This window comes from Agelaius tricolor, unplaced genomic scaffold, assembly GCF_023055355.1.
Source record: "Agelaius tricolor isolate 1412-34295 unplaced genomic scaffold, bAgeTri1.0.p SCAF_3, whole genome shotgun sequence".
NCBI lineage: Eukaryota > Metazoa > Chordata > Aves > Passeriformes > Icteridae > Agelaius > Agelaius tricolor.
This window is the reverse complement of record NW_027269263.1, coordinates 3,545,365-3,569,576: the sequence shown is the minus strand read 5'-3', so window position 1 is coordinate 3,569,576 and position 24,212 is coordinate 3,545,365. Positions and strand designations below refer to the sequence as shown.

At 41.8% G+C, this 24,212-nt stretch overlaps 1 protein-coding gene across 7 annotated transcripts in view; it reads left to right on the top strand.

Moving 5' to 3' along the window:
• Positions 1–24,212, top strand: part of CACNA1C (calcium voltage-gated channel subunit alpha1 C) — a 416,406-nt gene that overhangs the window by 281,660 nt on the left and 110,534 nt on the right. For all 7 annotated transcript variants that reach the window (XM_071422178.1, XM_071422182.1, XM_071422181.1 and 4 more), the window contains exon 10: positions 15,786–15,876. In XM_071422178.1, coding sequence (XP_071278279.1) covers positions 15,786–15,876 — 91 coding nt within the window. The remainder of the gene's footprint in view (positions 1–15,785; positions 15,877–24,212) is intronic.

Below are 24,212 nucleotides of genomic sequence, written 5' to 3'. Positions count from 1 at the left end.
ATGTGGAGCTGTTGGATAAGAGAGAGTTTTGTGTACAGATCTAGTCATGACACAAAGGTAAAAGAACACCAATTTCAATTTGTACATTTGTTCAATTTGTATATTTAGTAATTTCATATGTCATAATTCATAATTTCATCTGTCAGCCTGCTCAGTGGCCTCCAAATCATATGTTTAGTGTTCTGACTTTAGTGGCTTATTACTTTCAGCCTGAAATAAAATATCATGGTGCTCTGGGATAATGTCTAAGGTAGGAAGGATTTTCAAAGGGTTACAAGCTAAAATTTCAGGGTGGCCTAAAATACTCTTGGTCCATCTTCTGCAATGAAATTTAATGGGCAAGTGCACAGCTGGGGAATCACCATGGAAGATGCAGAGGGGAAAATGAGTTGATATTTAAAAGATAACTATTTTACATTCATTCTTGACCCTCACTGCCTTAAAACCTGTCTTCTTACTGTATGAGCAAAGAGAGGCTGTTCTGAGTTAATTTCTGTTTAGCACAGAATACTTGAACTTGTCTGCCAACAGCAAATTAGTTCATCCTGCATTATTCTAGTTTCATCCACAGAATCTGTCCTGATGTATTTTACATATACATGGAAGGACATGGACAACCCTCCCTTGACAGGCAGGTACAGATATTGTCAAAAAGCAATTTTTAAAATTCCACATGGAGCTTGCATGGGATTTAAGATCATCTAAACAAAAGCTCTAAGAGGCACAGGCTGGAAAATGAAACCCTTATTAATTTAATTTTTCCAATACCAGTGGGTGGCTTGAGAAAGGCATCATAGAACATGGTTGCATTTTACTTTCCATATCCAAATACAAGGAAATCAATGCCAGTCTTGTAAAATGATTTATTATCTGTCAACACCTCATCTAAAGAGGAAGAAAGCACAATCTCTTCTACTTTTATCATTGTCCACTGATGTGGAAAATAATCATCTGGTAACCCAGAAGAGATGAGCTGCAGTGCCAACAATTTGTAGGCATTTCACAAGGGCACCTGATAGGTATTTCACAAGTTTAGTAACTGGGATAAATCTATTCTCTTTCACCTGGAGACAGAGGGACAAAAGAAGTGTATACTGTGCCAACAGGTTGTTCTAGGGGAAAACAAATCCATGTATTAATGTGCAGAGGTTCCAACATATGGTTTGTTTGGACAGGAGTGACAGCAGCTCCCAGCTGTGTGCTGTGCCCAATAGAATATAAACCCAGTGGCATTCTCCTACCTTGTCATCTTTTGAAGCAGCTCATACACTGCTCTTAATTTAAATACCAGAGTTTGAGGACACCTAATGATAAGTCAGCTTTGTTTTTGTTGTGTGGCTCTTCACAGAGTGGCTCAGGTTGCAAAATGCAGCAAGGGTTTGTGCTACAGATGTCAAGCTTGAGTCTATAATTAGGATGCTGCCTAGAAAAAGCTTCCAGGACATTAGTTCTCACATTAGGCTGAATCACTCCTACAGTCCTCAGGCAAAATTTGTACTGAAATTCCTGGGGATTTTGCCTGGGTAAGGACTTGGGCCCCAATCAGTTTCATCCAAGGTCAATAACAAAACATGCTCATGTCAGCACTCTTAAAGGTTGCCCAGTGTGAGGTCTTGGAGCACAGAGGCTTCTCAGTGCTCACACATCACTTGAGTATTGTGCAGCTGGCATCCACCAAAGGGAGAGTGTGAGGTATCTGGGGCCTGAAATCACTTACAGCACTGGGCACTCCACTGAGCACTGTTTGCCCAGTGCAGCATTCCACTGGCTAAAATGCAGTTGTGTCTGGCATGAATGGGATCCACAGTCATTAAAAGCATGTGGTCCCCATTCATGCCAGACACAACTGCCAGACACAACTATACATAACTATACTGAAATAAATGTGTGGTCAGATCCAGGTAAACTCTGATATCCTAAAAAGGAAAAGCTATATGCATCAGGAATATTTTTTTTAAGAGCATTTGTGAGGCTTTATAGTGACCCTACAGGTAGTTGTGGTAGCAGAATACACAGGGCAGTGATCTTCAGTGATGTAGGTGAAAGTAAAGCTGCCATTTCCAAGCATCATTTTCATTTTATAATTTCTGTGCAGCACAGGTAACAAAAAAAAAGATCATTTAGGGTGATTCTTCTTCCACATTTCCATCAATGTCAACAAAACTATGATGTCAACATTTGACTTTTCCCTATTAGAATAAAATCAAACTGAGAATAGATTTATAGATTTTCTTCCTGACTCTCTTAATATGTTGCCATCCTTCTTTTTTTTTTTTTTCTTTTTTTTTTGTGAGTGAAAAAACAAGGAAGCAGTAGATCCTTATCCTTGATTGTTCTGTCTTTCTCCATTTCCAAGAGGAAATACTTGGGGGAAAAAAGTTAGTGTTCTCAACAAAGTGAAATTTAAAACTTGAGGGTTTAAATTATGCTTTAAAATGCTTCAGCTACAACACTGTTTTCTTGAAATATGTGTATGCAGGGTGATATTTGGAGAGGGGTGAGATCTTTTTCTGGACTCCTTTGTCCAATTAAAAAAAAAAAGACACAGCAAAGCTAAATCATATTCTCATGATCACCCACCCCACAGTGCCAGTGGCACAGGCTCTCACACCATTTTCTGCCCTCTAGAGCAGAAAGAGCAGAATTTTGATCCTGGATTGCATCACATAAGGCATTTCCAAGTTTCATCAGGGTGGTTTTGAACTATTTTCCTTCTCTGGCAATTCACAGTAATCATACCAATCATTGTAAGAAATACAAGAGTTTTTTTGTTCTCCTGAATGTATGGATGGTTCATTCCAAAGGTCTGGTTTTCTGGTTTTTGTCAGCAATATAATTTAATAACCCAGCCTTTAGCAAAAGCAGCTTTTAGGTTCATTGTCCTGTAGATTTCACAACTTCCCAGTTTTTATTTCTTTCTGTCTCAAAGGAAGATTTGAACATAAAACAAAAAGCAAGCAACCATTTGAAAACCGTTTTCTTCCCCTTCCTTCTCTGCTGGTAAGTTACTGCTAGGGAGGTAAATCCCACCTAACCCAACAAGATGCTAAAGCAGTTTAGCTCAAGCCTGCATTTTCTGTCAAAGCACAGTGGAGAAAACAATGTTTCCTTTGTTTGAACAGAGAGCAAAAGAAGAAGCTGCTGGTATTCAGGACAAAGCTGTGGCCAATGCAATAACCTATAATTCAGCAGTAATTTGTTCCAACAGAGCATCAGAAGGCCTGATATAAATTGGTGAAGAGGAAAAAGTGTTTCTAGAAATCAGGGAAATTCCCCCACTTTGGGAAGGTGGGCTAAATTCAGGCATGTGCCTGACTCCATCAGCCAGCTCATTGAGTGAGCAGCTCTGAGATAATTAGCTGAACCTGAGAGGGTGACTGTGATGAGCACCAAATCTCTGTGCCACTTCTGCATGGGAGAATGGAAGCCAGTATGGAGACTAAACTCCCAAACTGTGCTAATTTTTGCCCACAGGCACATTTTTTTCTTCTTGCTCCTTGCAGGCATCAAAGGTTACAGCAATTAGATAAGCTTCCAGGTTACTGTAGTTTACATCTTGGGAAACAACCTCTTCCTATAATATCCTCTCTGACTGAAAAAGTTTTATGGTGATCTACAGTGCTCTTGCTCTCTTGCAGCTGAGAATTTGGCTTGTCTTGTTCAACTCACAGGTTTTTCCAATACCTCCTTTCCCTAGTTTCTGTGTCCTGAAGCACAAAGAACTTTATATTGAGAGCTGCTGGAGCAGTGGGGTGTGACCAGCTATAGCACAGAGAGACTGACATTAATGTTGATAGGGCATTAAGTTTATCCACTATAAAAGCTATTTCCCTAGCAAAGACTGACTGGGGAGAAAACACCTCTGTTTTCCCTGCTAGAAGAGAGACTTGTGTTGATGTAGAAATTCTCTTATAGTACCAGTTTGTTACATAGAAATATCTTTGCAGGTAAGGCTTTAGAGGGAATCCATTGTTTATATAGCTGGCAAAGACCCCTTTGTGCAAATAATTTTATCTCTACCTGCCCTGCTGGCAAGTGTTTCTTGAAGCTGTCAAGATTAATCCATTGACACTGGTTCTACTCCTCAGGAGAGGGCATTACTCTGTGAAAAAGCTGCCTTTGCCATACCTTCTGATTAATTGCTTTATTTCCCATGGTTAGAGAGGCATAGAAAGCATTTGATACCAGCATCTCCACAGAAAAGTTTTGGAAGAAATGCCACAAACCTTCAAGCTGAGTATTCATAGAGCAAGACCATTTCTTATTTCATTTTTTAAGCAAATGCCTAAAGTGTGCTCTTAAATCTTTGCAAGGACACTTATAAAGTGGTTTTAAAAACTGTGGAGTATTCAGCAGTTCCTGCTGAAGTCAGTGAGAATGGCCCATGGTCAGTGTTTTAAAGTAAGTCACCATTGCAGATGGAGTCTCAAGAGCCTCTTCTCAAGAGCCTCTTCTCATTTCTTCAAATGAGAAGAAAGCACTGGTGAGCAGGACTGATAGCTGAAATCCTGAGCATTGTTTTGATGTGGTATGTAGAGCTGTCAGGAGAGGGGCTGTGGTGCTCAGGAACAGTAGCTGAGGGACATGAAGCATGTGTTTTGAGTTAGAAACAACTGCTGGGGATGAGAACCAGTTTTATTACAGTAATGTCAGCCAAGATCAAAGCCACAGTGTGTCTGGCACTGTATATACAGAAATTAAAAGTATGTTGTATGCATTTCCTTTTTACAGGAAATCAAAACTAGTAAAGATGGGGCTCAGCTGACTAAACACATTAATCTCATGCCAATTTAGACACCTCATCATACCCAAGACCTTCATTGTGCACTGACAGGTCAAGTATAGCAGCTTGTACTCTTGCAGTGTGATAGTTGGAAGGAATATCCCAAATGGGGTGTCAAAAATGTCATCCAGTGCCTCAAAAAAGGCAATTGAGCGTGGTTAGTCTGAAGACATGTAGGAAAAGTTCAGTACAAGTAGAACCTTCAGTACTGATCCTGTAAGCTGAATGTCTTAAAAGAGTGTGATGGAACCAGCTGTAACAGAAATTGTTCTGGTATGATGTTGGTTTTTTTCCCTTGTCTAAGTGTTTATTCATCATGACCTATCTCTTTGTCTTCCCTTATATATTTTATGTTATAACTTGAAGATTCATGTGCAGAGAGGTAGATACTGAAGCCCAGACCAAGAGCTCTGTTTGGGAAGGGCTCAGAGCAGGAAGTCTCAAGGGCCCAGGACAGACTGAGGGATGCAGGAGGTGCGTTAGTAGAGCTCTCCTGCAGAAAATCTCATTTCCTCCACCTTGCCCAGCCCTGACTGTCAGGCAGCTTGAGTAGTTCATCACTTGCTTAAGTCAATTCACAAGCAAGCACAGAGGAAGGCAAAGATAAAAGTATTTTGTTTTAAACACAAGTGTGGGGTTGGAGCACTGACCCTGCTGTTGCATAGGCAGTGCAGTGGAGCAGTGCAATGAGCTGTGGCTGACGGGAGATCTGAGGCACAGCTCAGACACAGGGAGTCTTGGTGACATTACACAGCTGAACTGGCACATATGTAACCAAACTGGCAGCCAGGGCTGAGCAGCTGAGGAAGCTGACAGCTGTGAATGGCACCCAGCCCTTTTCAGTGCTTTGGGAAGCCTGGGAAGCTTGCAGCAGGACCCTGGTGCAGGCATGGCTCCAAGGGAGCAGCAGTCACACCCTCGCTCTGTGCCTGCTCCCTTCTGCTTGCTGGGTATCCACTCAGTACGGTCTGCTAGGGGGATAAAAATCTCTGCTGTATCTGTTGTGTTTGCTGCTGGGGAGAAAAGCAGGTCTCTCCATGCCAGTTATCTCATAGACAACATCAAGCCTGGAGAGGTGGCGGGGGAAGGAAAATGTTTCCAACTGAGGAACTGAACTGAAAATAGCTGTGGCACTGAGTCTGCCTGCTGATGACAGCAGCTCTTCAGTTAGCAGGATTGTGGAGACAAGACAACAGATTAGAGAATTGGCCTTTCAGATCTTGAGGCCCAAATTCAAATTCAGCTTTAGTGCCCACAGGTGTTTATAGGGCAGCTCACATCCTCACTCTCATTTACAAAGTTCACAAACCACAGCATGATGCATCTCTCTTCTCCTTTTCCACTTGAGGAAAGGCTGCATTCAGACATGTCAGTCCAGGTTCAAACTGTAAAGGACTTGTAGTGAACCCAAGGATAGGGGTCCCTTTGGATCAGGGTGAGGATGTTACCAACTACATTAAAATCCCTAGTCTGAAGTAGCAGAAGGGTTAAGCATCAGAACAAGGATGCAGTGGCAGAGCTGCTGGATCCTCACAGATGTGCAGATCAAAATGTAAGTGTATTATGTGGCTGTTGGAAGAGCCAGGAGCTGAATAACAGGGCTATGCCAGGTCATGAATGACTTGTTTTAACACAGCTGTGTGAGGGCAGCTTGCATAACACCTGCCCACACTAAGCTTAACTCAAGCTGTTGTTATCAGTCCCTGACTTTCCTGCATGCTGGAAGTATTTGCAAACCAGGAATTTATTATTTCAAGGCCACTGTAAAATGCCTATTTCTTTGGCTCAGGGTAATTAGCCTATTCTCAATGCCTTGCTCAAAAGGCAGGAAAGGCTTAATCATATGTTTGACAAGCTGACTTCAGAGGCAAGGCTCTTTAACTTCAATTTTTGCTTCTCTCCTGGCTGCACAGTAATACACAGCCTGCCCAGCTAGCATGTCTCGTGCTTCTGACTCATGATATTGTGATTATAGTGTCTAGTATCAGACTAGTCAATATGTTAGTAAAAGTGTCTGAGAGAACACCACTTGCAGGAGCAGCACACAGAATCACAAGCATTTTATTTACTAGGCACAGAAAAAATGCAACAGAGCAGGGTTTCAAAACACAGTTTTATGCACATTTGGGAATAGGAGAGATGAGCTCCATTTCAGGTCATGAGGCTGGATTGAATCTGTTCAGAGTGGTGCAAGAACACAGCTCCAAGGGGCTGGTGCTTTCACAGACCCCTGGCTCAGGAGAGACCTAAATCTCTAAATGTATGTGTTTCTGTGTCTGTTGATCAGTGAAATGAATTGCTTGATTGTTTGCCATCAAGGAAAGCATCATCCATAAGCCTTCTCACACATCCCACATGAATCCTGCTATTAGAAAATGTCTCCACTTGCTGAGCACTCATCTCAGTCAGGCACTGTCTGTTCAGATGGACAGGGCCTTGATGCTGTTTTTTCTTCATAAGATTAATGCCCAAATATTTTAAACACTACTCCTAAATTTGCTTTTCCCAAATGCAGGGAGCACACTGTACTCTTCCAGCTTGCAGAGTGGTATTTCAGATTAAAATTCCCAGTCACTTTTTACTTCCTACCATCTCTTTGCCTGTGTTCCAGTCACTACCCAGCTGATCTGCTTGTCCTTTGAAATAATACAGTTTTTCCCTCACATTCACTTTTCTTTGGGTTTTTTTGGGGGGTTTTGTTTTGTTGGGTATTTTTTGTTGTTTTTTTTTTGGGGGGGGGTGTTGTTTTGTTAGGTTTTTTGGGTTTGGTTTTTTTGGTGTTTGGTTTTTAGGGTTTGGGTTTTTTTTTTTTTTTTAGTTTTGTCTGCCAGCAAGAGTCAGCCTCTTGGATAATACTTTCCTCCTTCTATACCAGAGAAGATACGCCTTCTCATTGGCACAATTCCTGCCTAAGATCACTGGGTGTAGGGCTGTGCAGGCTTCCTCTGGGGAAAATGCCCATTGTGAGCTACCAGGGCATGATTTCCCACCCACTGCACCACCCAAACAGTCCCTGCTGTTCCCACCTATCCTCTTACGTGCTGCACATCACAAATTGTAGGCCACTCACCGAGTTCTCAGGCATCACCCACCTTGAAATGGCTTTTGACAGGCAGGAATGTCATAAAACAGCCAGAGCTGCATCTCAGTCACTTTGAAGATTAACAGTCCAGGTGTAAAGCAGACACCTAGACTCCCTGGAGAGTTTCTGATGACCTAAGCAGATCAGCTTGGAAGGAGCTTCTATAATTTTTTTTGCTTCTCCCAGACTCTGCAGGGAGGATGGATTCACAGGGCTGTGCTCTGCAGGAACAAAGATGCTGCTGCTGAAGTAGAGATCCTAATCAGAGTAACCACCCCAGCATGCAGGTGTATATTTGTGTAGGTGGGCAGATGCAGAAGTTCCCCATGAACAGGAACTGCAGAATGAGCTGCAGTTGCAGAACCCAGCACATGGGCTGCTTTGAAACCACATTTGTGCTGAAAACCTGTGTCCTGTCTATTTTCATTAATAACAATGCCAGTGAGAAATATGAATAACTTCATGATTATTAGTGGCACAAAAAGCAGAGGGATTTTTTGGTGGTTTTTGCTGTCTCCAGGGCACTTCCTTTGCCATTAGTTATTTTGCTCATGATCAATGTTTGTATCACTTCCCAACACATTATCTGCAGGGTTTGCAGCTCTCATGCCCCCATTTCCAAGGCGCCTGCAAGACCAGCCTGCAGTAATGGAATCCTTCTGTTTTTCTAGTGAGATGGTCCTGCTTTTTGTGCCCACACATAATTTTGTGGGGTTGTTTCAGGAGCATTTGATGGCTTTGCTGCCCATTCTAGTTCCTCTACTAAAAATCATAAAGAATGAGAGAGAAAACTTGTTGAACTCCTACAAATGGGCTGTTGTAATTTGTTCACAAAATGCTGTTGAAAGAGTCATAGATCCTCACTAGTTTTGCCTTTCCTTCATTTTGTCTGTCCATCCTTGAATTGCTTCCGAATTCTGTGGGGAACCAGAGAGGTTGCTAAAAAGTATTATACTGACACAAGAAGCACCATAAACCATGTCCTGGCAAATAAATGCCATGCACTTTGGCACCTTAATTGTTGCTCCTAGCAAGGCAAACGATGCAAGTCATTTATCAGACAAGAAAATCAGTTTAGGAGGTCACAGGAGGATCCAGATTCAGGAGAGGGACATCTTTCAAGGTGTGTTCTGGTAGCACCTCTGTCACCCTGTGACCCAGCCAATCTGTCCTCCTTCAGCCACAGGGACTGTGAGAGTGGCTTGCATTGCCCTTGCAGGCAGATTCTCTGCATGGAACGGGCTCCTGCAGCAGTCTCAGGTGTTTGCTCAGCAGCACAGCAGTTATCCAGGGACACTGCCTCTCTTGCCCTTTTCAGCAGAGAGACTCCTTTCTGCAAAGTCTACTTTTGGGGGAGTCCCATGCCCTGTGCTTACGAGATATTTTGAGATACCACCGGTTATGCAAAGAAAAGCTTTGTCCTTCAGGCAGGAAATGCAAAGAGATTTGAAGTTCTTCCTTTCAATTACAGAACAAAACATGTGTGCCACTGGCAAAGGCTGTCACTTGGCAGGGCCAGCAGTTTGACTGTGCCCATTACTTGGTCCTCTGTGCACGTGCATTCCACTCACTGGCTGTAATGAACAAATATTTATGGAATCCAGCATATTACTGTCAATATTGCTATAAAAAGAAGGGAAATGGCGGCTGTTCAAACTAGCTGAGGAGTTTGTTACAGTAAAATAAGTCCCAGGAAGATTAATTAGCAGCAAGGTAATGCATTTATAGGTGAGCAGTAATCTGCATGTGGTAATGACAGATCTGTTAATCACAGGCCTGCACAATTAATACATTTCACTCTCTCTCCTCTTCCCCTTCTGTAAGATATAGATTTATGTAGCCCATATATCTATCCCCCAACATGTGTATGGACATATGGTGACTCTTTGGAAGGGGAGAAGGATGAGTTAAAACAAGCATTTATGAATAAAATATACACTTTGCAATTTATATTGTAAAATAGATAATCTAATCTATCTATGAATGAAACATTTGATGGTACAATACTTCATCTCAGAATTGGCAATGCTCCTGCTTTGTGCTGCTCCATTCAGTAAAGCAGTGTTACACTGCACCAGCCTCTGCTGCAGCCCAGTGCCCAGCCTGGCTTGGTGTGATCACAGGTCCTGGCCCTACACAGGGGCTGTGGTCCCTTCCATGGATGGAAAGGTGTTTTTACCAAAAGTCTTTTCCTGTTTGACTGAAGTGGATGCAACTGGCAATTACTTTATTGCTATCCTTGTGTTCTGTGGCTGACCTTGAGTCAGAGGGTGAACCCAGCTTGTTCTCCTTGCTGTATTCATCTGTGCATCATCCAAAATCAGGTTATGCAAAGTGTGCATGTTACATGTGTTTAATGTAATATAGTGTATAATACTGTCCTTATGAGGATTAGTCTCTGAACCCTTAGAAAACACTTTTCCAAGTATTTTCACAATTTTTCTGGGTATTTTTTACTGTGCTAGATTTATTGACAAATTGTCTAAGTTTGGGAGGCATGCAACCACCAAGATGCTACACATAGTTCAAGTTCCCTTTCTTCTTCTCCCATAAAAGCTTTTCTGTCACAGAGCTTCTTTTCAAAGCAGAAAACACTAAAGAATTCCCCAGTCACATCTACTCTATTTTCCTGACAAAATCAGGACATCCATGGAAAACTAATGTCTTACCTCTGCAATTTACCTTCTGGATGCTGCTTGCATTTAAGAGCATAGCCACTGATTGTTCCCAAGGCACTGCATGCATGGAGCATAGTGAAAGCTGTATCTTATTTAAATTAATGAGTAAGATGAATGACTGCAGCATTTTCAAAACAGGCAGAAGAGGAAAGATAGGCAATATTCACATATTAATTAAAATGAGAGCTCTCCACCAAAAAAACACGAGTCAATTGATATTCTGCCCATAGACTCATTCATGAAATGATGGGCATGAAAGGCACCAAAGGAAGCAGGGTTTTACCAGAGACAAAGTCATTCACTTGATACACATACTGTTAAAGGAAGCAGACATGGTGTTGCAATTTATTCTTGTTGTGCTTGAAGGGAAAAGAAATCTTGAAGCCAGCTAGAGAACTCACAGGACTACTTTGCTCTTTAGATTTGCTTTATAGTAGTGCAGAGTCCCTCTTGGGAGACATTAGCATCAGTAATAACTATAGGACTTAGCACTTAGTGTGATGTGTGTCATCTGCACCTCTCAGAGAGGCTGGCAGGGCAACTGCAGAATTACACCCCCCTGGCAGAGAAACTGAACAGGTATGTACAAAAGCTTGGTCATATGGCCAAGGTGACACAATAGAGTGAAAGGATGGGCAAGTGGCTTCAGGTCTCACAGACCTCAAATGCCAGTGTGGGCAAAGGGGGTTATTTACACCCATATTTTGCAAAGTAATTAATTACCAGTAGACTTTGGCATATTGGAGAAATTAGATTCTGAGTGAGCATATTATAAAAGTCAATCAAATGTATTGCTGGCTTTTTTAAATCTGAAAACCCACTGCAAGGCTCTTTCACTATGAGTACTGCTGGATAGTCCCACTGTTTCAAGTCAGGTGCCTAAACCAAGGATGTAAAGTAAATGTCTTCTTTAACCAGTCCATACAACTGAGGGACACATCAGCAGGGCATTCAGAAAACCTGTGGTTTCTATCTGCCTCTGTAGCCTAACTCAAACAGCTAAATCAGAGAGGGGAAGTCAGACAATGTGGATAGCCTCCAATACATCCAGTTTTATAGTTAATGCCCAGATCTGCAAAGTCATGTAATAACATGTCCCATTTAAATCTGTGAAAAGTTTGTTTTGTCTGTGTTTCTGGAACTGGGCACCCTTTGCCCAAGCATGATTGCCTCTGAGTCTTAAAATGTCACAGTATTAAAGTGAGATTCAGCAAGAAGTGTGACAGCATTATATAATCCATGCAAATAAATCTGAATATTAAAATTACTTCCACTGCCAAGATGACAAGAATTTCATAAATGCAAGATGAAACAGTGGAAATTATTTTTCTGAACTGAGAAGCAAATATTGTTCTCCAAGTGTGTGAAGGAAAAATTGTCTCAGGACTGCACAGAAGGGTATTTGCTTGTGCCAGTTTTCTGTTTCAGTGGTTGGCTGTCTTTTGGCAACCTGCCATCCAATAATTCATTGCATGCCCATGGGGCATTTCATCGGGGGAGGGACATATGTTAGTGCAAGAGTAGAGCTGGTATCAGAGCTTGATGCCAGTGACATGGAACAGAGGCTCTCAAAGGGTCTTGCACATCTGTCTAGTCATCCACAGATTGCAGACTCTGCTCTTGCTTTTCTCTGTCTGTTAGGTCTCAGAGCTAGAATTAACATAACGCAAAGCATTTTTTCAGATTTGTTTTTAAGGAAGCTGCTGTATAGCTTTTGTTGCTGCTTTAACTGCTGCGGGAATGCCATGTAAGTGATGTGAAATTGGAGTTTAGGTAGTCCAGGAGAAAAGACTGTGTTCAGTGATGAGCCACACTGTGGCAAGATGTAAGAAGTGCAAAGGCTTCAGAAGGAACTGGAGAGAGAATATCAAACCTATTGGTCCTTGTGATTTGCACTCTGCTGAAACCATGAGATTCTTGTCTGCCTTTAGAAAGTTGTTTCATTTCCCTTTAAAATAATTGCTATCTATGCTGCCTAGAGAATATGTAACTAATGGGAGATTTCATCAGCTCCAGTGGGTTATGGATACAATGATACATCTGAAAAAAGGAGATTGCCATGTAAGCAAAGCCACCATGATTTGTGTCAGCCTTTGCATATTTTTTTGCCTTTGTCTCAACTCCCAAAATTACAGGGAGGAAATGGCCATTGAGACAGCATTGTCTGTATGCCATGGTCCTAAACACAACTCTGGTCTGGACTTGAGCCCACCATTTGGAAAAACATCTCTTCCTGATTAAAACATTCCTGTGGTGGATTTACCACCAGCATTCTTGGTACATGGTTCCAGTAATTAATTACCCGGACTGCAAAAAATGCCTGCCTTGTTTCTAGACTGGAGCCAGGGTGTGGGCACAGGGTCTGGCTTCTCTGAGAACTGAGTCAGATAAGAAAGCCATCTGGGCTGTACTTGGTCTACTTCCTCTCATATTCAGCCCCAGTTTATGCACAGCTCTTCTGCAGCATCTTCTATTTTCTGGTTTTGTTAACTGGCCTGAATGAACCTCACAGCACTGCACACCTGATTGTCCCTTGGTGATATGAATGAAGGTGGTATGAGGTGCCAGGTAAAGAGATTGTGCTTCTGAGAGCACATGGCATTGGGGAACTCAGCCCTAATATCCCCTCTGTCCTGATCTTTATCCTCTAGACCATCGTTCCTCTAATACTTCATACCGTGCTAATACATTTTGATTGTCCTTAACATTTTCCATCAGCACGGTGTAATGAGCCCCTGTGAGGTGGTGCCAGCAAAGTGATCCATGGGGTCTCCAAGTACCACTGCACCTGCACCTCTCACTTTACAGAAGTTTGACTTTCTGCACCAGTAAGGTCAGGGAAGAACAGGACTCACTCAAGATGTCTCTGGGATATGACCCATAAACTTAAATTCATTAAGTTCACGTTCTCAAGAGCTGGATATAAAAAACAGCAGGAAGCAAGTGAGAGTTATGGTCTGACAATCTGTTAGTGATATTTCATACCTCTGTATACCTGTGTTTTGCATTTTGCACTTTTAACTCACATGATGAAGTTTTCAGACAGAAGTGGATATCAGGTGTAAGCTGAGTTCCCTGTTTTTGTCTTTTGCCTGTCACTGGCTGCATGTTCTCTGTTGATGTCTTGTTCCTGGTACTTGACACTGACCATCTTGTCTGTGAAAGGAAGCCCTCCAGCTGGTTTGCCTGATGAGAAGAAAGGAAAGTTTGCTTGGTTTAGTCACTCCACAGAAAGCCATGGTAATGTTCCACTGCACTCTGTGTCCACACTGCATGTGTCTGTGTATCTCTGTGCAGACTGGCCTATAAATCAGATTTGTGTTCTCCTGCATGTGAGTGCCTGGCTTTGTCTGTTGCTTGTGCAGTGTCCTCTTCATGCACTCAGGATAACAAGCTGCTCTGCAAATCAATCTCCTGCTGATGTCTTCAGAATAGTTTTCTGTTTGCAAATAAGCTCAAATATGTCTTGAAAGTGTTCTACCTCATCTTCCAAACTGACTTGTGAAATATCAGTATTTTGGTTTTATTCCTGCAAGGCTTACTCTGGACAAAAAAAAAAAATTAATTTTGAATGTTGGTTTTTCTCTCATAGCTTACTTGACTGTTTCATGTATATCAGAACATGAATTCAGTTTATTCCTTAATTTGTCTTTCCAAATAGACAAGATTATTAAAACATCTGTCTTCATAAAGGAGCAGGCACCATTGAGTACAATATTTCATAGTTCTGTCAAAAGTGCTAGAGAGTCCATTATTTCATGTGGTCCTGAGAACACAGTACAAGAATTTTAGATTTCCCAGTAAGTGTGTTGGAGGTATGTGAATTGTTGTGATGGGATGAAGGAAAGATAGCTCATTTTGAGGGACATTTCCACCATAATGCTTTCAAAGCAGTAACCCAGAACATTTTTGAAAGAAAGAACATTTCTGATGTCTTTTTAGCCCCTGAAAGAAGACCATGGCCCCATGAGCATCTTCCCAAATGAAATGCAGAACCTATTTCTTCTACATTGGCTCATTTTACACCAATGATCTACAAATAGACATATTCTTACTACTGAGTTACATAGTCCTGTATGAATATGTAACTGTTAGAAATCTCTCCAACAGCTAAGAGTGTATGCTCTCAAGCCTCATCTGAGATATGTATCCAACAGCTAATGCAGGTCATGTTCTGAAGTTCTACCAGACTCCTGGGGGAAGTCTGTTTAACTCCTCCATCATTCAATTTTAAGTATAACATTTTCTCCTTTTTTTTTGTGTATTCCAAAATGGGTAAGGAGGGAACAGGACACATATTGGATCCTGTCCATTTTCCTGCCTTTAAGATTATGTGTAAAGAGTGATTGGAGCTTATGCAGGAGCTGTGGGCAACTGGGGAAATGAAAATGGTGTGGGTTTGAGGGATTTTTTTTGGTCTGTAGAAGCAAATAAAATCTTGAGGTTTGAGAACAACTAAAACCAGGTTCTTGAATCTAGATGAGAGAGATTCACACCTAAGGTTCCTTTCATTTGCTGTCTGTTCCATGGTACTTCTGTAAAAGCCTAGAAGGTTCTGTCCAGCTCTTAGCTGTGAGTCAATATAAAGCTGCACCAGAGTCCATATTCATTGGCTCCTTTCTTGGTAATATCTGAGTGGGTCAGAGATTCTGAATTTCTATCTTATACCTCTAGGTCCAGTTTCTAGGTGTGAGGTTGAATCACATTCATGGTTAGTAAATGACACACATGCCATCAGTATTTTTTCATGTGGTATTTGCTACTAAGCTGACAGAAGCTGTTTATCTGCATGCATCTCAATCCTGGTAATTTTTATTTGTCTTCTAATCATTGCACAAAAGATTTGGGAGGGCAGTGAGGTGGTTGGGCTGCTGCAGGTAAAGAGGCATTTTTTTTAAATGTTCAATGGAATCAAACAAAAGCTTCTTTCTGGGTTTGTCAGGTTTTTTACTTTCCAGTGGTTCTCATTCTTAAAATTTCCAGAAACTGACACTGAAAGAAGGAGAGCAGCTGCTTCTTCCTTTTTCTTTAGCATTTGAGTTACTTTTATGCTCCTGAAGTCTACCTGCCCACCCTACTCTGTACAGGGAGGCACTAGACTTGCTCAGCAAATTGTTTCATCCTCAGGAGCTGCACCTGAGGGTCTTTCCACGAAGCCAGCTCCTTCAGTCATGCGCTCATTAAGAGGTGTGCCGGGTTCTAATGGCCATCCCTCTCTTTTTCTTCCCTTTGACTCTTGCAGTGAGCATGCCCACCAGCGAGACCGAGTCCGTGAACACCGACAACGTCCCCGGAGCGGACATGGAAGGCGAGAACTGCGGCGCGAGGCTGGCGTGAGTACCCACACATCTTGCCAAGGAGCCCTGGCATGGGAGTAATGTGCTCTGACTCCACGACTCAGGAGACTGAACAATTCCTTCATTAAGCTATAATGAAGGAATTATACTACATTACACTGATACTGTACTAAGTTACATACTAAAGAGACGCTATACTAAAGAATGCTAAAGAAAAACCTGTGACAGGACACAGCTTTGACCCAACTGGCCAATCAATCCAAACAACCCTCAGCAGAATCCAATTAATAAATCACTTTGGGTAAACAATCTCCTTAACGCATTCTACATGTGCAAAGCAACAGGAGAAGTGAATAGAGATAAGAATGGTTTTCTCTTCTTCTCTGAGCTTCTCACTGCCTTTCCCAGGAAAAATCCTGGGAGAGAGCCGTGCCTGCTGCTCTCTGTGAAGAGAGCTGCAGCCACACCTGCACTCAGATCATGTGTCAGGGGCTGGGTTTAACTGGGAGGGAAAGCCAGGCAAGTGTTGGGCTTTTCAAGATGAACAAAACTCACAGGGGATGAAAGGAGAGGCCAAAGAAGATCTATCGATCCAGGTTCTTATCTTAATTGTGATGTTAACTCGCTCTGGACATTAGTGAAGAACCTCTTGTTTTACATAAAAGTAAATAAGGGACAGAGTGCCCACGATAAGCAGATCTGGTTTTGTGTAATATCTAAAAGAGAAACTGGTGGATAACAGTGTTCTTATTTTAAAATTCCTTGTTGGTGATAGACTTTCAAAACCAGTATAAGTAGACTGAAGAGTGGAAATGACTGGTCTATTTTAATTTTTCTAAAGATTCTTGTACACTTCACAGTGTCTTGTAATAGAAATACATTGAGAGTAACTCCCATCTTGCAGACCAAATTACACCCTTTAAATGCTGAACAGGGAACTGTAAGTGATAAAGAAATACAACAATTAGGAGGGATTAATGCCTCTTTGAAATTACACCATTGTAATAAGTGGAGATGCTCAAGAATGTGTGAGATTGCAGTTAGGAAATGCCATAATACGTGGTGTACTTTTTAGCCTCACAGAGAACAAGTATAGGCAAGAGGGGTCCTTTATTCCCTTTAGCATTATTTAAACAAAAATGGCCTTTATGCTGTGGGGCAATATGTTATTCCCTCCAAATTTCCTTGACACATGAGCTAAACACATCAGTGCTATAGTTTGTATCATGCTGGAGTATTTTGAGGCTCTGTCCTATCCTGGGAGCTACCTTGAGCCCGTGGATGTTGCTTGAATGGACCAGATGGGATCCATCTCACCATCCCTGGAGGTGTTTCAGTAAAGAAGAGTATGTGGATGTGGCACTCAGTACCATAGTCTGTCTGGTTGACAAGGTGATGTTAGGCCTTAGGTAGGATTTGATAATCTCCTAGATCTCTTCCATCCTAGTCAGTTCTGTGTTATTCTGTGATCTGCCTTAAAAGATGTGGTATGTGGAATATATGGTAATTTCAATCTCTGCTTTCCTTTAAGAGTCGGGCAATGACTTACAGGCCCCTGGAGAAATTATTTGTGATCACTTTTCTCCACCTGCCTGCTGTTGGGAACCTGCTGAGTTTTTAAGATTATGAACCCTTTCCTGCAGGAACCAGGCTAGATGGGGCACACAGCACTGGGGCAGTTTAGCCCTTTCTTTGGCACCCCACCAACCTGCTTGTGCTCTTGGCACTGTACTGGAAGCATCAGCTGGATCCACTCTGGAGAACCCTCTTTATTCTGCAGCTATGGTTCACAGAATGGGTCAGGTTGGAAGGGACCACCCTGGTTCATCTGGTCCAGAGTGGCAGCCAAAGCTGACCCAAACCTTCACATCTCCAACAAGGCCTTCCCTGTTTGTTAGTATGAGGTGGAGCAGCGCACCATTCCTTGTGGGAACCTCCACAGCCTGTGTCAGAAAGCTGTCATTGCTGCTTTCCAGGAACCTCCTGGATGGTTTTGCTTTGCTGCGTTGCTTCTTCAGAATATGTCAGAATAGTAAAGTCCCTCATACATCTGGACACAGTGCCAAAAAGAATGGCAGCAGTTACTCTAAGGTTTCATGTATTTTTAATATTACAGCTTGCATTCATTTAATGTTCTTAATCCCAAAGGATCCTAAAGCACTTTATGAACTGTAAATGCAGGGATTGTTTTCACAGCATCAGAGTTCAGCCACCTTCAGGATAGAATGTGACAGGTGTTTAAAAACAACAGGCACAAGTGTTTAAGGGGTTGTATGAGGGATAACTTGTTTTGTGCAGAAACTGCATTGGGAATTTTGGCAACCAGAACATACTTATCTTAGCTGGAATGTGGCCAGGAGGGCTGAAGTTAAACCCAACTCTAAATGTAATCATGGCTTAGAATGGAGTTTACTTAAAATAACCCAGCGTGCTCATGGGAGAATGGCAGTACCCTGATTTGACATTAGGAGAAGGCTGATTTGGCTAAGTCCAATATATTTTAGGGGAAAAGACATAGGAAAATTACAGGAAAACAGAGTTTCATTTCTTCTTCTCATGTTTTAAATGTTAAAACAGGGCCCAAAGTTTCAGCAGAGCAGGACATGTAAGATTCAGAGAGATAAAGTTTCCTTGCCACTTTTCACTTCATCTGGAAATGGGTGATGTATAGTAGGCAAATCAAAATATGTTATTTAGGAGGGTTTGTTTAGTCCTTCCCCAAGGACAGTTGAGAATCCTCAAGGCCTCCCTCAGATTGCTTTTCATCTCTAAGAGATGGATAGGCTCCTTCCTCCATGAAAATGAATGGCTGTATCACTGATTATGAAATTCTGGAGTGAGATACAAATTTTACCATTGCCACCTGGTTTTGTAAAATGTTTGTTTCAAACTTGTGGATCTGGAAATTCCTTAGTTATGGGCCAACTCAGACCTGCCTCTGATTCTGAGGCTTAGAATCCCTTCTGGTTTCTTTATTACTGTATCACACACTTAGGCAGACAAAGAAACCAGCTGTCATTGTTTCAAGAAGTACTAAGTACTCTTCTTTTTGCTGAATCCCCATTCAAACCCCCCATAGGTCAAGATTCCTTCTGGAACATACAAAACATAAGCAAGGATTTATTTGAATGAGTGTGTTCTTTTATTGGAACCTGACTAAGAATCAGAATTTGGCCCAGTGTTTTAGAACAGTGAAAATTCATCTGGGAAGTCAGTTGAGCTTTTAAAAAAAGTTCCACATCAAGCACTAGGTTTTGAGTACTAGCATTAATAATATACTAGCATACAGTCATGTCATCCTGATTTGCTCTAGTTGAAGATTAGGCCTGGACTTTTGAGCAGTCACCTACTCTCTCCTTCTGCAGTTGGAATGGTTAGCCAAGATTTTTGTTTGATTGTTTTGAGTTTCACCTGTTTCAGATGAGTCTCTGTGTTTTTACCAGCATTCTAAACTCACCCTGTGGCTGTGAATCCATTGCTTTGCTATGAGAACACTCTCCCAGAGGGCAGAGGCTGCAGCCAGACATGACTGAAGCAATGTGGGCTTTCAAGTCAAAGGCAATATATTTCTTTATTTATTTATTGACATCCAGCTGCCTGACACCCCAGCACCACCATTACAGTTACAGGCTGAGCTTGCTATCAAAATGCACTCATGATAAAAGGAAAAAGATGCCCAGGAGACTGAAAGAAAATGCTTTTTCATTGAAGGCAACTTAGAATTACTCACTATTATTTCTGTTCTTTTAAAATCTGTAGAGTTTTGAAAGGCTGGGTCTGTGACTGACAGAAGGATCTGCTTGAGAAGCCAGGCTCAAAAGTGCCTTTTGGAAAAGGAGATCTTCTCTGACAGCCTTTCTCAGCTCCACAGAGACATATGCTATGTGAGATCAGGAGAGTAGCTCTCAAACACAAGCTATTGCCTACTGATAAATTGTCTCAAAGAAGCTTTTATATCTCTAGTATCCACACTACAGAAACTGCCTCTATCACCTGTCCTGTCTGGAGTAATGCCAGCCTTCAAACCAGCAGGAGTTTCAGGAGGTCTCCAAGAATTTTAGAACTAATCTAAGAATTTTAGAACTATAACAAAACAAAAACCAACCATTTTAATTCATAATGATTTCTGGTGTAATTCTGCTGGCAATGGGAATGCTGTGGCACAGCACAGCACTTCCTAAGGAAGTGCACTTTATCAGGCATCTGAATTTGAAAATGGTTTTGCAGACTTCCACAGGACATTGAAAAGCATCCCACAACTTCCACAGTATATTATTCCTGTCGTGGTATTGCCTTGTACTGGGCTGACATCTGCCCTGCAGTAGGAGCACAACAGCTTTTATCCTCAAGGACAGCATTTGGGAGTGGAACTTATCTTATTTTGATGTGCCACAGCTTTCACAACCTGTTGGTACAGAGTACAAAGAAACACTTTTCCTCTGCAGCAGGCACCAGTGGGACAAACCCAGACCCAGGAGCAGTGGGGCTCTGTTTGCAGGATATTCTTACACCCAGAGCTTCCCAATAGTGAGCAATTTCCCTGATCCTCTGGGGTTACTGCTGTGCAGGACTCAGATTCCTGAGGACAGGCTATTGCTCATAATCAGGAGTAATCTGTTCTGTGCAGGGTGTCAGCATATATAATCTTCCAATACAAGCAGGATGTTAATTTTCTAATACAACCATACAGATCTGGAGTGCCACAATAGAGCTTGCTTTTATACATATGCATTAGCTCAAAAAAAGACCTTTGTGGAAGCTAATGCTCCATAGAGCCTCAATAGAAAAGTGAAGCACTTGAGCTCAAAGGGAAAGAGAGCTTAAAATTATCTGCTTTCATTGAAACAATAACCCACTTGGCATTTTTGCCCTAGCCAGGATTTCCATACATATGGGGGACAGTTCAATTGCTTTTCCACCAAAGACAGTTCAAACAATAAAACAGGATAAACAAAAACTAACAACCTACTACTGGCTTTCCAACTGACAACAGTGTGTCCTGAAAGTGTTATGAGCAATGGAAGGTTTCCATGGCAGCTGAATGGTCAGTGATTTTTCCCTTGGTGCTTTTCTGGCATGGAAATTAATTCCTGTGCAGTTCTTGCAACAATCAGCACAGGAGCCAGTGGTAAAGGTGAAAGTTTTCTCGCAGGTTTGCTGTAGTTGTTGCTGGTTTTCACCTTATGAGAAGATGGGCTCCTTGTGAGGTGATGGAACTGAAGTTCCCATCACATCAGGAACAGTGGGAAGAACAGTCTGTCCAAAGCTCTGAAACCACTGCTGACTTCAGCAGGAAAACTCACAGATTATGTGTAATCTCAGATACTGCTCTCCCATTTATTGCAAGCAAGGTGCTTTTAATATTCACAGCCAGCTCTAGGTGTGTGTCTAAAGGACAGTAGCATGCCCTTATGGAAGGGGAATTTTCTTCCTGCCTCAGATTCTTTGACAGGCCTTTCTGTGACTTGCCACAGGGAGAGCAAGATTTTTTACTGAATGCTGAAATGCTGGCCTGTTTTCCCAGCCTGTAAGGAAGCCTGTTGAATGGCAAACCAACTCAGTTTTATTTAGACAGATCTAATTTTAAGGCTATTCTGCAGATTCTTATTGTGCTACCTTGCCAGTTACTGCACAAATGCACCACGTTGCCCCAAAGCAGAATCCATGTCACACCAGGATTGCCTTCTCACAGTACTAAAATCTGTAAGTTTTGGCCAGAGAAGCTCTTTGGATGTTCTCCAAAGTTGTATATAACCTAGAAGCTTAGTAGAGTCCCTTTCTGTGTTGCTGCTTTTCTGACAGCTTTTCCTGGTGTCCAAAGGTATTCTATGAGTCCTTATGAAGATGTGGCTGCCTCTAAGTTGGGATCATACAATATAAAAGTAGTTGTGACCAGAGAGTTAGATAATGGTCATGTTTGATAATGTCCACACCCAGAAAACAACTGTAATGTGGCCTTTTGTGTCATGCTTGGTGACCTACAAGATTTTTCCAGAATTTGAATGTTGTGTGAATGCTAGAATTGTCTGTTGTGTGTACAACTCCAGAGCCCTCAATCACTGTTACACAAAACTGTCACATCCTTCACAAATGCCTTCTCTGGTGTCCACCATGAACAGGGAAATGAAGACTTTATCTCTCAGAATGTGTGATATCTCATTACATTTGAGTTATGCTGATTATCCAGAGTTTATGTTGATAAAAGCCTTTAAATTTCACCATCTTATCTGTGTGTCGTATATAACAATGTAAGGTTGGAGGAGTTCTAGAGAATTTCAAAGATAGCTCATCAAACAGAGATCTGATTTTTGTGTTTGTTTTTCTAAAAGACAAGCTGAGGTACATGGTTCCTGTGATAAAAGCACTCTGTAGTGATCTGGCATGGTTTTAATTATGCTCCTATACCATAATTTTAAACAAGAGTTTCTCAAGACATTCCAGAGTTGGACACAATTGGAGTCACCCTCTTTCTCCCACAAATGACATAAACCTCCCAGGACACCAGAGCTGCAAGAGATCCATGTTTAAACTCAGCAGAGAATCTGGCCCACTCTGAACCCATTAAGTGCCAGCTTGAAATGTCACAGACACTGTGGCACAATTTCCAGACTATTTGACAGCCCCTAGTGATGCCATAAAAGCATTTTTTATGTGACATTGGTAACCCAAGTTCTGAAAAAATTTAATCATAAGAGTCATTTGAAAAATGTGGTTCAGATTCATGCATAATGTTTTCAGAAACATTTATTATACAGTTTATTTCCAAAATTCCATTTCACTCTCTGATTCTACCTCTAAATATAAATCTAATCCTCCTTCCTTGTCCTCTTCCATATATATAGCACACCCACATGTGATAAAGCCTTCTGCCACAGCAGTAAGGCAAGGTGGAGGGAGGGGGATGAAGGCTGTAGGTAACCTGTGGAAGCACTGAATGCACTTGGCTGCTGCTCATAATGCTCCAAAGATATAATTATCACATGCATGATGAGTACTACACCTGCTGCATCTCTTTTGCATAAATAAAAGATTCCAGTGCTCCCTCACTGAAGAACCATTAACCAGAGAGGTCACCAGAGGATTTCACACTCCCTGTCCATCCCCTTCCATCTCTCTCTCTTTTTCTCTCTTGCTCTCTCTCCCCCTGTCCCTGCCAAGCTATTCCTATCAAAATCCTCACCACCTCCTTTCCAGTGCTCAGCTTTCTTCTTCGTTGTGATTTTTACATCTTTTCACTTCCCCTCCTCGAGCCCTCTTTCCTGTTGCCTGTAAATCTCCATTACAGTTTGTAGGTAGAGATCATCAAGCCAGGATTCTCAGTGAGAAGCAGGAATAGCTTTAACATTAAGGATGTGTTTTGTAGGTGCTTCACTTGGCACCCTTGTTAGATCTTGCTTTGTCTCTGCAGCACAATTTAGCATTCTGCTCTGCTAGTGCCTTATTTCTTCTTCCTCAAGAGTCTTGCACGTGTCTGTACCCTCTCTGCTGCCCAGTGTGTGGCCTAGACAGGCTGCCTGTGACACAGCAGGAATGATGTATTTGGGTATTTGCTGCAAAGGCCCTTTTCTCTTTTTTGGCTCAGCCCATCTGCTGGTGAAAAGTTCCCCTGACTAAAACCTCTTGCAGATAAGGAACCTGACCTATCACTGATTACTTGTCAGTAACTGATGTCCTCAAGCAGGGGCAGGACCATTGTTAGGGCTGCTACAGTAAGGAGTGTTAGATGCTTGAAGAATTACATCTTCCCCTCTCTACTAACAGTGAATCCAATTTCAGGGCAGTGCAGTAAGACCTCTGCTGTCTGCTGTCAACAATGACCCACTTTCCTGTCATAGAGGGAACCTTAAGGAGTGCTTCAACCCAGCAGAAATTCTTTTTCCATAGTCATTCCCCAGAGTTCCATTTCTGCTGCTATTGGTAGTAGATTTTGCAGCTCCCCAAGTCAGCTCGGACTCACAGCATTGTATCCATGTACATTTATTTCCCTCTGCGCACCATTATGGATTCACCAAAAGCCAAAGTGTTCAAAGGCCTTACAGGACATGTATCAAGCAGAGCAAGGTAGTGGTTTAAAAACTGGGGCCTATTTCTGGCTTTGCCTGTGACTTCTCATAACGGATTAATGAGATTATATAGATGAATAAATCCAAATGCATGGAATTAGATATTTAAACACATATATAGTGGGAATACGGGCAAATTTTCTGGAATGCTTAATTATCAAAATTTCATTGCTAGCAACAGAATCTATTATTGTACAGACCCATTTGAATGCAAACTGATTTATATAAACAACCAAGATAAATAAGTGTTAGTTTCTAAGGTTGAAAATATTTTCCATGCACTGTGTTTCCTTCAATTTCTGAAAAAAA